The sequence below is a fragment of the Callithrix jacchus genome, chromosome 6, assembly GCF_049354715.1.
Source record: "Callithrix jacchus isolate 240 chromosome 6, calJac240_pri, whole genome shotgun sequence".
In the NCBI taxonomy this organism is placed as follows: domain Eukaryota; kingdom Metazoa; phylum Chordata; class Mammalia; order Primates; family Cebidae; genus Callithrix; species Callithrix jacchus.
The window spans coordinates 36761249-36777400 of record NC_133507.1 but is presented as its reverse complement, the minus strand read 5'-3'; the positions used below and the strand labels follow the sequence as shown (position 1 = coordinate 36777400).

At 58.0% G+C, this 16152-nt stretch overlaps 2 protein-coding genes across 13 annotated transcripts in view; one reads left to right on the top strand and one right to left on the bottom strand.

Annotated features, from left to right (window-relative positions):
- LIMS2 (LIM zinc finger domain containing 2) overlaps positions 1-16152 on the bottom strand; it is a 41749-nt gene that overhangs the window by 4540 nt on the left and 21057 nt on the right. For 10 of the 12 annotated variants that reach the window (XM_035304153.3, XM_078327029.1, XM_035304151.3 and 7 more), the window contains exons 2-4: positions 13847-14006; positions 11287-11353; positions 10893-11013 (exon numbers count right to left, since the gene is read on the bottom strand). In XM_035304153.3, the coding sequence (XP_035160044.1) occupies positions 10893-11013; positions 11287-11353; positions 13847-14002 (344 nt within the window). In that variant the 5' untranslated portion in view covers positions 14003-14006. The remainder of the gene's footprint in view (positions 1-10892; positions 11014-11286; positions 11354-13846; positions 14007-16152) is intronic. The other 2 variants (XM_035304154.3, XM_078327034.1) reach the window with 1 other exon arrangement.
- GPR17 (G protein-coupled receptor 17) lies at positions 3089-12637 on the top strand. The gene is made up of 2 exons (XM_008998567.5): positions 3089-3180; positions 7196-12637. The coding sequence occupies exon 2, from the start codon at positions 7227-7229 to the stop codon at positions 8244-8246; it is 1020 nt and encodes a 339-aa protein (XP_008996815.1). The 5' UTR covers positions 3089-3180; positions 7196-7226; the 3' UTR covers positions 8247-12637.

The window sequence follows — 16152 nt, the reverse complement described above, 5'->3', positions numbered from 1 at the left end:
CACTCTCAGATAGCCCGGCCACCTCCAGAAGAAGAAAGCCTGGACCCCTGCAACTCCGCTGAGCAGCTGGGGGCTTCAAAGGGGCTCATCCAGGGTTCAGAAAAGCATGCTGCCCAGTCACAAGGCCCAGAAGGCCACAGGTGCACCCTGGAGATGGGACCTGTGCTCCGGGAGAGGATCGGCAGGAAAGACGCCAGAACTCGAGCCTTCACTGTCTCTGGGTGGTATTTCTCCTCTTTCCACTTTTTCTAAGTCTAGGGAATGGTGCAGAATAGAGCAGACATTTAATGGATATCTGCTGAAAAATTGTTTTATTTTCCAAATGTATTTAACACCACAAGTTACAGTGAATGCCACTGTGCACAGCAGGGTGGCCAGGGAGTGCCCGGGAGGTCACTCGCCCCTTTCCTTTGGGGTTTGCTAGATGAAGAAAGGCCCAAACATGTGCAGGCACTTTCTGTGTCCAAAATACAAGCACCGCTATGTCAGACGGAGGCCCCAAACCCAGAAGCTGTCATGACAGAGTCTTTTTGTGAAGGCCTCAGAATAATTTCTGATGCTACTCACTGTGCTGGACAACAGCTGTGTTCTCAGCTGACAGAGAAATCAACATGGGTTCTGTTTCCTTGGACCTCAAAGGTGGTGGGAATCTAGACTCAGAGTCCCCAGGCAAAGATACACAAAGGCCCCAAGCCAACACCCCTGCCCCTGTTCCCACCTGCCCCCCAAAATCTATCTCTGGTGCTCCTGCTGCATCCAGGCCTCCTTTCCCAGACCCCCGGCCCCAGGGGCCCTCTCCACCCCCCACCAGCCTCCACAGCCCCCCAACACCCAGTGTCTGCCCCTCCGACAGGCTGATCAGGGAAGATACTGAAGAGATCCAATCTCAGACCCAAGATGCCCACCCAAGTTATGGAGGGCAGACCCCAGATGTCAGGGCCACCAATTCAGTGTCCTTCCCTGGACCCCAGGGGTCTGCTACTGCTGCGTCTGGACTCCACCCTGCATAGCACTGTGCTCCATCTGCCCTGGGGTGTCTCCTCGTCAGCTGTGTGCAAGGCAAGGGGCACAGGCAAAGGCCCAGCCACCACTTGCTAAGCTGCTCACTGGCTCTCTGTGCCTCCCCGAGACCCTACGTGCCCAGCATGGGGCAGCAGCTCAGGGTCAGTCGATTGAATGCCTGGGTGAATGACTGTGCAAGACAGGAAGGGGGCAACGATGGGCATCATCTCCCTCAACAAGTGGCCAGGGCCCCGGCTCTTACACCCAGAAGTGGGAAGCACTTGTGGCCTGTGGCTTCAGTCTTCATCACCACGATTCCTGAAGCCCATCCTTGCCCAGTCACCTGTACTCCAGGCACAGCCCTAGGCCACCTCCTCAGCAGGTCTGGGGCTGAGCTGTCCCACCTGGTGCCTGTGACAGCCAGCCCATGTTCCCCACAGGGCCTCTGTCCCAGACTAAGCATTTAGGCCCATGACCCCACTCCATATTCTGGTGATTCCTCCTGAGTGTCAGGACAATACTCAACCCATGAGGAATTACTTCTGTTTCAAAACTACAGAAATCAGCTCAATGCCCCAAAACCATCGCCATGGTCAAGGCCCTTGAAGCCACGGACAGTGATCACCCCAATAACAGAAGGTCTGCGAGCCCAGAAATGCCTGCTCAGGGTAGCTAGCTTCAAGCAACCACCTTTCTAGCCAGTGTGAGCCAATTCTTCCAGACAGCCACCTGCCGGCACAACAGGAAAGGGACCTGCGCCCCAGCTCAGACACCTCACACCCGACTGACTCTCAGGCCAGACAAACTGGGAAGCCCATCTCTCTGGAAGGAAGTCTAGATGGAAAACAGCTTCTCAACAGACCCCATCACAGCACCAGATCTAAAGGTGACCTTCAGGATTCTTTGTCAGGTTCAATTAGGATAGAATTGAAGAATTTTAATTCAAAATGCAGCAGAAAACCAAAGCAAAATAAACGTGCACATGAAGCCTAAGTCCTGGAGTGACACATGCTTGGGTTCAAATCCTGGCTCTGTCGCTTCCTACTGTTTGCTGATGGGTGAGTTTCTTCCCTTGTCTGGGCCTCAGTTTCCTTGTCTGTAAAATGGGGCAATAATCCCAGCTGCAAAGGGTTAGGTGAAGAGACAAGTGGAAATAGTTCGTGTGATAGGCAGGCACTCCTTAAATGCTAGTCACATACATAAAGTTTTCGATGTTTTAACAACAAAATATAGTCTTTCGAAACCAGGAAGGGTGATTTGGTTTCCCATGTCTTCGGATGTATCATTTTTAGAAAGGGAAAAACTAACTTTGTTACCTCAGTCTCAGAGGCAGCCACCAGCAGCACTCACAGGCACTCCAGCCCGGAGCCACCCCAGAGAGGGGCCCCAGGGCCAGTGGTCAGATTCGGATCCACCGGGGCTCCCGTGCAGAGGAGGAGCTGCAGCGACGGACGGCCTTCGAGCTGAGTCTCGTCCCCGCAGACAGGACAGCACCCCATTATGAGGCTCCTGCAGCTGTGCCTCACTCCAGATAAAGGCCATGATTTATTTTGCATGCCCAAATGGGGCCTCATTATACAGGGCAGGACACAAGGACCCTACAGCAAGTGTCCTCAAAGAGTCGCCTCTCACTCGGTGAGCAAGACTCTTCGGCCTCCCACCCTGCATTCACAGGCTCTCCCCCACATCCCCCCAACTCCGCCCCGGCTGTCTGTGGCACAGGCCTGGGAGCACGGCCTGTTGCCATGGCAGCCGGCCCCTCCCTGCCCCCATCAGTAGGAAATCATCCCGTTCTGAAACGTCCTGTTGTGTCCGTCAGCCCCAGCCCGAGCCCCCCACCCAGCCCCCGCCTGCTCCAAGGCTCCGAGACAGTCACACACTCAGCCTCTGTGGCCAAGCCAGGGGCGGGGTGGGGGGGCACAGGCTGGGGACACACTGGAATATTCACGCTTCAGTGGCAGCAGCGGCAGCCAGAGGAGTCACCCGCCACACAAGGGACCCCTCAGGAATGAAGAAGCCTTTCAGGGCCAGAGGGGCTGTGGTCTCCCTTCCTCTCCTTAAATAGCCAGCCTTCCACCCACAGAGGCACAGAGCCCCCTGCTACCACCGCCACTCACGGGCAGAGATCACCTGCTACCCGCAGACCCCTGCCCCTTCCTCCTGGACCAGCAGCTAGAGGTAAGGGGCAGGCTGGGTGGGACGGGCCGGGAGCCCAGGGCTAAGCAGAGGAAGCACAGTGGGGAACACTGCCCGGGGAGGCAGGCAGCAGCCTGTCACATCCCATCTCTGTGGTAACGGTCTGACCTATGCATTGAAGGCTGACCACAGTCTGAATTCACAGCAGCCCACAAAGCAGCGTTTTGTCCCTCTGTCGGGGGATCACAGAGGGAAGTGGCTTGCTTGCAGTCCAGGCTGCAATGACAGCACCCCTGCCCCTAACCATTAGGCAGCCTTGGCCCACAGAGGAGTCAGATGCCTGGGAGAGAGCTCAGGCTGGGAATAGAGTGGCACTAATGCAAAAGAAACTGCAACCACTTGGCCACGGCGCTGCCACCACAGGCCCTCCCCGAGGCCACTCAGGCCCACCCGCCACCTGCACAGAGACCTAAGACCTGTCCTAGATGCTCACCTCACCCACAGCCGTGGGACCCAACACTGCCCAGGCCCCGGCTGGCTCCACGCCCCTTCCTCAGGGAAACCGCTCAGTGGCCGTCTGAGCAGTGAGCCTTGAGGAGCCGGGGAGTCTAGGGCAATGCAGGGTGAAGCACGGCCCAACTCAGACCAAACTGCAGACGTCAGTATCAGAGCTGCTCAAACAGGGCACAGAAAGGGAGGAGAAACCTCAGCAAACCTGAGACAAAGCGGTCTAAAATGGAGTCTCAGTCCCAGAGAGACAGGGGCACGCAGCCTTCGGCCTGGGCAGGAAGCTGAGGGCAGTGCCTAGGCAGAGGCCCCCAGGCCGGAGGCAGCAGGTGCCACAAGCCCACCCAGTGCTACAAGACACGCAAGCCCTGCAGTCACTCAGGGCCCTGCGCCCAGTCGTGCTCTGCAGTCACTGTCTTCAAACTTCCCTTTTGAGCAAGGGGCTGCTTATGCTCATTTCATGCTGGGCCCCTAAAATTAGGGAGTGATCCCGGGGCCAGGCTCCAAGGAGGAGGTGCTGAGCCTGGGAGATGACTCCAGGACAAGCTCTGAGACCGAGTCACACTCCCTGTCTTGGCTGAGACACCCTGGCGGTCTCCAGAGGCAAGACAGTGCCCTGGGGACCCAGGGCTTCCCTGGTTTCATTTCCAGCTCCAGGGCCAATGTCCCCTGGTCAAGGGACCTAACTTTAGCTGACACTCAGCCTTGATTCCCTAATCTGTAAAATGGGGCTATGAACTCCTATCTCTTCAAACTGGTTTGAGCCAGCACAGGCAGGCCCCCGCCATGCCAGGAAGAATGGGTGGTGGCACCTCTGAGCTGCTCTCTTGTGGGGCTGGGTGATGCCTGCACTGTGGGGCACAGTACAGGCCCCAGGGACAGCCCGGGGTGGACGGCACTCACCTTGCCCCTTCCACCCCCAGGTTCTAACAAGAGCCCCTCACTCCCTGGGCCCCCTCACCTCTTCCAGTCTCCAGGGCTTCCTCGCTCACACTCTTCTCCTCTCCTGCCAACCTGCAGACAGCACACTGTGTGCCCCTCCCCTCCTCTGTGGGCCATCCTGCCTGCCCTGGAGCCCTGCTCCTCCAGTCTCGGGGTCCTCATCCCCAGCACGTGCAACATGATACCCTCAAAGTCACAGTTCCTGCCCTGCCCCACCAGCACCTACTCTGTGTCCTCCCATCCCCCGCTCCTATGTCCCTCCCTTCTTTTACCTCTCATCCACAGCCCTTCAGAGCCCTCAGACCTTCCCCAGGGCTCCATTCAAGCTTGTCCCACTCTCCCAAGCATCACTCAGCTCTTTGCCCCTTACTGTGGTTTTAGCGGTCCCAGGGAAAGTGCCAGCCAAGACCATCCAGTCCAAGTCAGAGGACTGTGGAGCTGGAGTCCTGAGGAATGGGGTCCCCATGAGGAAATCCACACTGGACTAAGAACAGACCCTGTTCCTGGAAGCAGCAGGAAAGCACCTCTGGTGTTAGAACTTCAGACATCCTGAAACACTCTGAAGTGGGGGGGCCTAGAGAAATAGCTAAAAGGTGATATTATTAGGCAGGTGCCCCCCCTTTGCTTGAGGACATAGATGGCCAGGTGCTCAGGCCAGCCCTCACCCTCCGTGTGAGAACCACAGCAGCTGGCCGCTCGCTCTCCTGAAGGAGGAATGCGGGCCCTCCCACCCTTCCCTAAAGCCACCTCCTCCATGTGAGGACGGCTCCAGCCTTCTCCTCCAGGGGCGACTGTGCCCCTGAGCAGTCATCATGCCCACTCTGCCCCGTGCCACCAGCATCCTGAGGTAGTCCTGGGAGTCAGTACGAGGAGAGGGACTGGGCATGGTGGCTCATGCCTGTAATCCCAGCATTTTGGGAGGCCAAGGAGCCCAGGAATTTGAGACCAGCCTGGGCAACATGGCAAAACCCTGTCTCTACCAAAAAATACAAAAATTAGCCAGGCGTGGTGGCATGAGCCTCTAGTTCCAGCTACTCAGGATACTCAGGAGCCTGAGGTGGGAGAATCAGCTTGAGCCCTGGAGGTTGAGGCTGCAGTGAGCTGATTGTACCACTGCACTCCCGCCTGAATGACAGAGCTAGACAAAAAAAGGAAACTGAGACTGGGAGAAATGTGCAGAGTGAATTTGCTGCAGGCAGGTCCCCGGCACTTGGTGCAGAGCAGGCTCAGCCAAGATGAGGACCGTGCAGGATACCAGCTTCTCTCCTGCAAACCTCTCTCCAGCCCCTGCTTCAGCCTGGCTATGCACGGTAGGGATTGTGGGTACTGGGCGGCTGGGCTCTCAGAGGAGCCCCAGAAGCTGTGCCATCATCAGCACCCACCTGGCCAAAGCCTGCTGGGGACCCCGATTCGAAGGCAGGCCCAGCCCAGCGTCCTGCCCTGTTCAGGGCTACAGGTTGCTCTTGCCCACCACCTGCCCTCTCCTGCCCACACCCCCAATCGCAGGCCTGGGTTGGGAAGCAAGGTGTTTGGGACCCTCCCTCTCCTTCTTGAATCTCCTGAGTTGTCAAAAATCAAAACAGGAGTGGGTTTCCCTGTCTGCTGAGGGTGGGAGGCACCCTATCCAGACCCAGGGTTCACCAGATGGATATGGCTTGTTACCCAGCCCTGTCATGGGGCTCTGCACTTGGCTTTCCAAGGTGAGAAAGCCCGGGGGCCTCCAGGCCTCTCTGGGGCTGCAGATCTGACCTGGACAGCCCTGGACAGTCTCTCTGCCTCTGGGTAAAACACATCTTCCCTCCTGGAAGAGTCGCTGCCTCCTGGTGGTAGATCTACTCTGGCACAGAAAATGCTCCCAGCTGGCCTGATGCCCAGCACAGGCTTCTCCTAGCACAGGTCTCCACCTGTTAGGAAGTCCAAACAGAGTTGGTGGGCTGGGAAAGCCCCCAAGAGATGCTCAGGCAGGTAGAAGAGCAGACCTCTGACCTCCCAGGACACCGCCCTTGCTGCCATCCTGGGGGCACCATCCTGAGTCAGGTGCTAGGGGAACTGTGGTCAGGCACCAGCAAGGGAAGCAAAAAGTGGTGACACCCTGGCCACTGCACTTGTGAGCAGGTGGGTCAGAAAGGGTCCAGGAACTCAGGTTGAGCGGAACTCGCCTGCCAAGGCTAGGATTGAGGAGGAGCTGGAGTCACAGAGACACACTGCCCCCGCCCCCACCACCCCTGCCCCTCAGACAGCACACCTCAGGGGCAGAACAGAACACCCAGAGCCTCACCCAGGTGGGTCCCAAGTCCCATTCCCTGCCACAGCACCCACCCAGCCTCCCAGCTTGGAGGAGCCTCGGATCTCCCGGGTGGCAGCAGTGCAGCTGCACAGCAGGGAAGTGCCAAGCCCTGGTTTCGTATTTGCCTGTGCTGAAGTTCAGAATGCCTTTGACGCTCATGCACCCCAAATGGACAAGGAGGTCCCCTCAGCAGGTCCGTGGCAGTGCTGAGCTTGAAAGCGGGAGGTTCTGAAGGCATCGGAGGCCTAGTTTCTGGAGTTGGAGAGTGTGAAGCTGCGTGGGTCGCAGGCTCATTATAAACTGTTTGCTTGTTCCCTCCAGGCTTGTACCCAGCTCTGTCTCCACACAAAGCATGAATGGCCTTGAAGTGGCGCCCCCAGGTCTGATCACCAACTCCTCCCTGGTTATGGCAGAGCAATGCGGCCAGGAGACACCACTGGAGAACATGCTGTTCGCCTCCTTCTACCTCCTGGATTTTATTCTGGCTTTTGTTGGCAATGCCCTGGCTCTGTGGCTTTTCATCCGAGACCACAAGTCAGGGACCCCGGCCAATGTGTTCCTGATGCATCTGGCGGTGGCTGACTTGTCATGCGTGCTGGTCCTGCCCACCCGCCTGGTCTACCACTTCTCTGGAAACCACTGGCCGTTCGGGGAAATCCCATGCCGCCTCACCGGCTTCCTCTTCTACCTCAACATGTATGCCAGCATCTACTTCCTCACCTGCATCAGTGCTGACCGCTTCCTGGCCATCGTGCACCCGGTCAAATCCCTCAAGCTCCGCAGGCCCCTCTACGCGCACCTGGCCTGTGCCTTCCTGTGGGTGGTGGTGGCCGTGGCCATGGCCCCACTGCTGGTGAGCCCGCAGACCGTGCAAACCAACCACACGGTGGTCTGCCTGCAGCTGTACCGGGAGAAGGCCTCCCACCATGCCCTGGTGTCCCTGGCTGTGGCCTTCACCTTCCCGTTCATCACCACGGTCACCTGCTACCTGCTGATCATCCGCAGCCTGCGGCAGGGCCCGCGTGTGGAGAAGCGCCTCAAGAGCAAGGCGGTGCGCATGATCGCCATGGTGCTGGCCATCTTCCTGGTCTGCTTCGTGCCCTACCACATCAACCGCTCTGTCTACGTGCTGCACTACCGCGGCCGTGGGACCTCCTGCGCCGCCCAGCGTGTCCTGGCCTTGGGAAACCGCATCACCTCCTGCCTCACCAGCCTCAACGGGGCGCTTGACCCCGTTATGTATTTCTTCGTGGCTGAGAAGTTCCGCCATGCCCTGTGCAACTTACTCTGTGGCAAAAGGCTCACGGGCCCACCCCCCAGCTTTGAAGGGAAAACCAACGAGAGCTCGCTGAGTGCCAGGTCAGAGCTGTGAGCAGGGGTGCCATCCAGGCCAAGCGCCGACCATTTAGGACTCAGCAGACTCAGCAAGAGGCACCTGCCCTTGCCCCAACACCTCCCCAGCAGAAGGCCTGAAATCTCAGCAGGTGCCCACTGTTTCTTTGGATCCCCTAGTCTCAACCCCTAAAAAGGGAGAACTGATTAAGGGGATCTGCCACCCGGCACTCTGCAGGGGCTTGGGATGCTTTCAGTGGCTCATAGACACTCAGCAACCTCACCCATAGCAGGGAGAGAGGAGGCCGGAAGAACAACCCCTGAATACAAAGGAGGTCTTTCTTTCCCACTAGGCTCCCAGCCTCCTTCCTGCTAAAGAGTCACGCAGTGGCAAGGCTCAGCAGAAAGACCAGGAAGGCAGGCTGCAAATGACCCAGAAGAGGGACCTGGGGATCCTGCGGGGGGGAAGAGAGGGAGTCTCAATATTCCTTTGCAGTGCAAGGTACTCTGGGTCCCCTCTGTGGTGCCTCCACCAGGCACCCCCTGCCTGAGTTGAAGGGACACAGGCCACACATTTCAGGCTGGCTGCTGGGGAACCTCAGCACTTGCAGCCTGCAGGGACCCAGCACAGCTCTGGATTCAGGATCCCTCCTGCTGTAATTCCATGCACAGACCTGCCACACCCAGAGCTCCTTGGCAGACTCCCAGGCCTCCCAGTCCTGGACAAGCACGTCCTGTGCAGTCACAGGAGCTAAGCTCAAGCAGGAGCTGGGCTATGCACCTGGCTCCCACCGACCCAGACCCCGAAGGGATGGCCCCGGCCCACTCCCTCCGGAGAGACCTCTCTGCCTGAGCTCTTTCTCTTGCTTGCGTGCAGATATCGCCCTAACATGCCCTTTTATACTTGTTTGGACAGATCATAAATGTAACTGTAGCTTTAAGACTACAAAGGTTATTGTGCTTGGTCAACATAAAGCGTCTTCCAGAACTTCTCTCTTTGACCCAAAAATGGCGGAGCGGTGGTGCAGTGGCAGAGGCAGCTTCTTGGGCTCTCTCGCTGGGGTGCTGGCAGCTCATAGTGCGTCGGCCCAGATTCTGAAGTTCTGCACTGTGGGCTTGGAGGACCGAGCGGCCACCCTCATTCCTCACTCTAGCTGCCGCCCTGCCCCGTCCTTACGACAATACACTTGTAGCACATTTGACCTTCCAAAGCACTTCAAGCATCTTCTGAATTTCCCCAACCAGCCCTTGGTTGGGGCAGTGACCCTGTGCAAACCTTGGCTCAGGAAGGAGATTAGACTTGCTCCACACACCGTCAGCGACACTGCTGGTCGGCACAAGCCCTGGTGCTGTCCCTTGGCCCCTGCCTTGCACTATCTGTCCCCTCAGCCTTTCATTTAGACAAGCTGCTGAATGCCAGGCACTACCCAGCCCCGAGGAGGAGCTGTGGGAGGCAACAGAGTCGGACAGAGAGGGTGTGGTGGGGATGCAAGGCTGGGGCCTGTGAGGGCGGCACTGCCTCCACTGACACCGGGAACACATGCACAGGCAGCCTTGGTGGTCAGTGGAGGAGAATCCCAAACTGCTCAGGCCCCATTGCATTTGGGATGCCTGGTGGATACCATGTGGAGGTGGCACGTGGGCAGCTGGGGACAGTGAGACAGAGGCCTGAGGCGGACCCCAGGATTGTCCAGACATGCCTGCCATTTAGGGCTCTGGGACTCTGTCTGCAAGGGCAGCCATGAGGGACGGGCACGGAGCCCCAGATGACCCCCCATGGAGAGACAGAGATGAAGGACCCCCCTGGAGAGACAGGGAGAAAGATGGCTCAGAGGAGGAGAGCAGGCATGTGCAGCTGCAGAGGTGGGCAGAACCACAGGAACACAGGGTCCTGGGCACCAGAGGGGGGCGTTTCTGCACCTCTGCAGCGGTGGTGAGGGCTGCTGAGGGGTCAGGAGGAGGTGTGGGTCCCTGGGCAGATGAGGCCTGGGTAGTGCACTGGAGGGTGGCACATGCACTGGGAGGAGCTGGGGAGGAAGGCCAGGCAGTGTTTTGAACCCAGCTCCCCCACCTGGCCCTTCAGAAAGAAAGAGAGTGTGGAGTGGAGAAGGGGGCCTTGGAGAAATGGTGGGATGGACAGGGCTCACAGACAGACATGGGGCTGTAGGGCATCCCAGAGTGGGGCCCAGGGAGGCGGGAGACAAGGCCACCTGTTACAGGGACAGTGCTCGGGGAGGGAGGACAAGAGAGCAAGGCTTCGCAGAAGGTAGGAACTTCCAGAAGACCCCTGAGGTCTGTGGCCCTGAACTTAGAGTAAATATGGGCATTTTCCTCCAGCCACACTGAGCTGCGCAGGTACAGTCAGGGGAAGGGGGACAGGTGGGGTCAGCAGTGGGGGTGGCCTGGGGTTGGAAGAGTGTGGAGATTTCTCTTGGCTCCCAAGAGGCCACCAGGAGCATGCTGAACCTGGGGCCCCGTAAACTAGGGCTGGACTAACTGCCCTGAGATGACGAGGAGGGTGACGTGGAGGGTAGGCAGCCACGTCAGTGCAGCCTGCAGAACCAAGACGCTGCAGAACTGAGACCCTGCCAGGCCCTCAGCCAGTGGATGGCACACAGGAGGGGCTGGCAGGCACGCTGGGAAGGGCTGTGGCCCCCCCCACTCCGGCCCAACACGGCCACCTCACCTGCCAGCGTTCTTCACAAAGCCCAGGTCAGCCAGCTCCACGTCACACAGCTCGCAGCGGAAGCAGCCCGGGTGCCAGTTGTTATTCATGGCCTTGATGACGCGACCAATGATGAACTCGCCTGGAAAAAGACAGGTCCCTGCTGGGCAGGAGGCGCATGCCCGTCCCCTCTTCGGGCCCTCCCAAGCCCCATCCACCTAGCACTCCACCTGCTCTCCACCTGGCCCATGGGCTCCCTCGTGGGATCGTGATGCCTGGGGCCTGAGGTCTGCTGCTCAGAGAGGCAGGGTGGGCGGTTAGGAAAGAGCTTGGCCAATTCTGTGTGCCCCTCATGCCCCCCTGCCTGCTGCCCACTTCCCAGACAGCACAGAGTGTGTGCTGTCACCTGCCTTACCGCAAGATCCACAGCACGGAGCAAACAGCATTTGGAAGTCATGTTCGCAGTACTTCCGGCCTTCAAACTGCAAAGGGGCCGCAGAGAGAGGACAAGCAAACCACCCATCATCCCCATGAGCCGCCCAGGCCCTTGTTGGGTCAGGACCTGACAGCAGGGGGAGGGGCACTGAGACAGGGCGTGCCAGGCAGAGGCTGGAGCAGTGGGTCCCAGGCCTGGCCAGCAGAGGACGCTGGCCCATTTGGGACGGCGGGTTGCAAAGGGAGGGGCCCCGGTGGAAGCTGGAGAGGTCTGCGAGGCCGTCTGTCAAGGGACCGCTGGTGTCTACTGAGGATCTGGGCCCTATTAGTCCTGAGAACAGGCAGGGGTCGAGGGGGGTTTAAGCCAGGAGGGATGAGATCAAGTTTGAAGGGTAGTGTCCCTCGGCCTTATTTCCGGTACCTTCTCTGTGGGAGAAGTCCAGCTCCCCAGTAGCCACGAAGACCAAGGGACAGGAGACAGAAGGAAGGGAACACAGGAAGGGCCCAGGCACCAGGGGTGGGAGGGGATGGGGGGCGGGAAGGGCCCGGGCATGGGGGTTGGTGGAGTGGGGAGCACAGGGCTACGGCCAGCAGGAGTCAGCCTACACACCCTCCAGGCAGCGCTGGCATCGAGGGTCCCTGTGCTGGCCACAAATGGAGCCAAAGCCTGCCTCTGCTTTCCTCTCTTTTAACAATTTTATTTCCTATATTTTAATTTGGTTTTTCCCCATTCTCTGAAATAAGTGTCTTATTAGACTGAACTGGATTTAGCCCTACTAAGTGACCTGTAGAGGCAGGAATGGCTTAAACTCTTTCAGCAATGGAAATCTGGGCACCTACTGTGTGCCAGGCTTTGTTGTGGGCACATGGCCACCCCTCCCACTGCCTCTACACTTGGTCAGCACTTCTCAGGAGGCTGAAGGCACCATGAGGAACGGTGGCTCCTGCTCTGCCAGGCAGACCACGTGCCCACATCCATGCACCAGCCAATCCCATCAGCTCTACCTCAAAACAGAGCCAGCATCTCACACCAGTCACCACCGTCATCACAACCACCAGTGGCATGCTGGTAAACGGAACAGCCGGCTCCCTGGGAGGCAGAGGCAGGCCCTGCTGTGCGGCGTTTGCCAATGTCCATGGTGTGAATATATCTGTCATGGCCAACTTCCGGCTGCCAATACGACATGGACCTGGACTTGAGGGGGAGCTGTGCAAAAGGACAGAAGTAACCCCAGCAGCACAGATAATAGTAAAATGTAACAAATAATTAGCAAGTGGTATGCTTTGAGTATCTGTTACCTCTGTTTTTAATAAAATGTTATCCCATTGTATGTTTGTATAATTTAATTTTTAACAATAGCTGTGCTGCACAACCAGCTCGCAAGATTGTTGATGGTTTAACGACGGCTCTTGTGAGCTGGTAGGAGCCCCTTCACTTTCATCTGGGCAACTGCACTAATTCAGCTCCTGGTCCCCCAGGCCTCACAGCCTGTTCCTGCCCCACCTCACCCCCTCTCCTCAGCACAGCAGCCAGAGGGATCCTTTTTTTTTTTTTTAAGACAGAGTCTTGCTCTGTAGCCCAGGCTGGAGTACAGTGGTGTGATCTTGGCTCACTGCAACCCCCACCTCCCAGGTTCAAGCAATTCTCCTGCCTCAGCCTCCTGAGTAGCTGGGATTACAGGCGCCCACCACCACGCGAGGCTCATTTTTTGTATTTTTAGTACAGATGGGGTTTCACCATATTGGCCAAGCTGGCCTCAAACTCCCGATCTCAGGTCAGGATCCACACGCCTGTGCCTCCCAAAGTGCTGGGATTACAGGCGTGAGCCACCGTACTCGGCCATGGCAACTTTTCTCAAATGTCAGCAGATGGCGTGACTCCTCTGCCCTACACCCCAAGGAGGCTCCTGTCTCTCGCAGAGCAGAAGCCTAAGGCTCTGTAGAGGCCCTTGGGGCCAAATGAGATCCACCTCCCCGTCCTCAGCTCCTGGCCCTCTCCCTCTCATGCCCTCAGCTTCCATCACACCAGCCTCCCTGCTGCTCTCCACACAACCCCACATTATCCCACCACAGGGCCTTTGCGTGTGCTGTGCCCTCTGCCCAGTGCTCTTCCTGCAGAGATGGACGTGGCTCCCTCCCCTCAGGTCAACCTAAACTTCACCTTTCCTGAGCATCACCGAACCCCACCCTGTGAGCCCTGAGCCCCAGGGCATCAGCATCGCTGGTGGGCCGTGGGGTTGCTATGCTCACTGTCTGGTCCCCATGGAGGCCAAGCAACACCAGGGCAGGCTCTTCCTGCCCCCAAGGCCTGCCCAGCATCTGCCCAGAGCAGGCTGGTGAAAGGTGGCTGTCTGTTAGCTCCCAGGGCACCTAGGGCGCTGTTCACGTCTCACAGGTGAAGGATGGGCCTGTGCAGAAGCAAGCCTGATTCTGGGCTGGCTCCAGGCCTGGCTCTATCAGCAGTCGGGACCACTGCATGGTGCCCGGGTCTGAGGGCAGACTCTAAGCTGGTCTGAAAAGGCCCTTAGGAGCATCCTCACCTCGTAGAAGAGCCCCTCGGGGAAGGGCCGAAAGCACTGGGCACACACGAAGCAGTGCTCATGGTACAGCTCCCCGTTGCTGTTGACGATGCGCTCGGCGGGGGCGAAGCGGGCCTGGCAGCGCTGGCACACGGCATTGGCCAAGGCATCTGACATGTTGCTGGAGGCGGGAGACAGGAGGGGTAAGTCAGAGCTGGGCAGGGGCACAGGAGGGGCACACACAGAGGCCTGCGCCCGACAGACACATCCCGGATTCAAAATCAGGAAAATTGCTCTAAGCCAAGGTCCAGGCCGCTCAGTGCTTGTAGTGCCCACCCCTTGGGGTGTCAGGTGCCAAATCAGCTCCCACCTGGGCCCCAATCTCCCCTTCCTCGGGAACCAGAGAGTCTCAGGCACAGAACACCACCCAGCGCAGGTGAGCGGCTCTGTATTTGCACTCTTATTTCATCCCCAAGGCAACCTGGCAGCTACTATTATTGTGGCCTCTTCCAGATAAGGGACCTGAGCCTCAGAGAGGTTGAGTAACTGGCCCAAGCTCACGAAGCAGAGTGGGCTCCATACTAGAACCCAGACTGCTCAGTCTTCCACGGTCCCATCCTCTGCACCATGAGTTAGTTTCACACCGACTGCCTCCAATAAACACATAACCACCCAACCACGGAGAAGGCAAGAGGGTAGTCAGGTGCAGCGGCTCAAGTCTGTCATCCAGAGCACTGTGGGAGGCCAAGGTGGGTGGATCCCCTGAGCTCAGGAGTTTGAGACCAGCCTGGGCAATATGGCAAGAACCCATCTCTAAGAAAAATACCAAAAAAAAAAAAAAAAAAAATTAGCCTGATGTGGTGATGCAAGCCTGTAGTCCCAGCTACTTGGGAGGCTGAGGCTGCAGTGAGCTGTGCCTATGCCACTGCCTCCAGCCTGGACAACAGAGTGAGACCCTGTCTCAAGAAAAACAAAGGCAAGAGTGTGGATCTTTGAGATGAGACAGTGAAGGGAGCAGATCTCATCTGTGCTGGGCACTGCCTGTCCCCTGAGTCAGTGCTGGGTTTCCTTCTGGGAGGGGTGAAGTGCAAACTACAAGGGAAAAGCCCAGAGTGAGCCAAGCCCACAGTCAGTCCAGTCCCAGTGCCCTTCGGCACGACCAGGAGGGGTCTTTTAGACTCAGAAACAGGGTTAGGATGTAGCCCTAAACACCCCAACTGCCTCTACGACCTTCAGAAAACCAGACACCCCACACCTTTGACTAGAAAGGGAGAACACAGGTTCTGTCTCAGCATCAACTCCAGTGGGTCAGTTGTGGCGGCCTGGAGGGGTGGGCAGAGAGGGAGCCTCAGGCTTGCTGGGGAGTGATGCCACCAGCTGGTAACGTCTGCCTGGGTACAGCCAGGGCATGGCAGGACTCGAGTGCAGTGCCTTTGGGAATACCTCTCCACCTGCTCTGCCTCCCAGGATGAATCCCACCCAGCAGTCACTCACTGCTGTGGCATCATGAGGGGAATGCTTGGTGAGTGAGGCTCCTGTCAGGCTGTTCTGAGGCCTGTGATCTGGGCGGGGTCAGCCTGAACAGTGCCAACCACAGGGAAGCGGGGCCTTAGACAGGACAGGCCTAGGGCTGGAGGCCAGGGCTGCGCTCAGCTGTGAGCTCTGGCCATAAGCTGTGGACAGAAGGTTTCACAGGATGCTGCTGCCACATGGAGATGGACTGGAAATCTGGAAAGGGCACCCAGGCTGCCGTCCTTTCTTCTCTGCTTAAGGACTCATGTGGCAGAGGCCGGCTGAAAGGCCATTCGGCGACACTTTCTGGGCATGCTGAACTTCCGTCCACCCTGGCCTGCCCTCTGGTGTGCTTAGGAGACCAAAGCCCCCACCTGAGCCCACATTTAGGCCAGAGGAGCAAGGAAGCAGAGGTGGTGGCAACATGGGTTGGAAAGAACCCAAAAAGAAAAGATGTTTTGGCACCCAGCAGCCAGTTCTCGGTCCTCTCAGGTCTCTGCTGGTCTCTACGGGGCAGGCCAGGCAGGCCACCAGGGTGGAGGCTGGCCCCAAGCCACCCTAAGGGTTGGGCTGGGCTTCCCTAGGACAGGCTTGGTTTCCTTCCTGGAGAATGCTGTGAACCTCCTCTTCTGAAACACACACCCAAGGTGGCAGGGAGGACGGTACAGTGCCTGACCATGAACGAGACCTTGGGAGTCTTAGAGAAATCAGAAATCAACAGGAAATCCCATGACTCTGGGCCCAGAATTCCTCACTCCAAGGACCCAGAAAATGAAGCCAAATATGGACTTCCACCCAGCCCCAGCCTTTCAGAT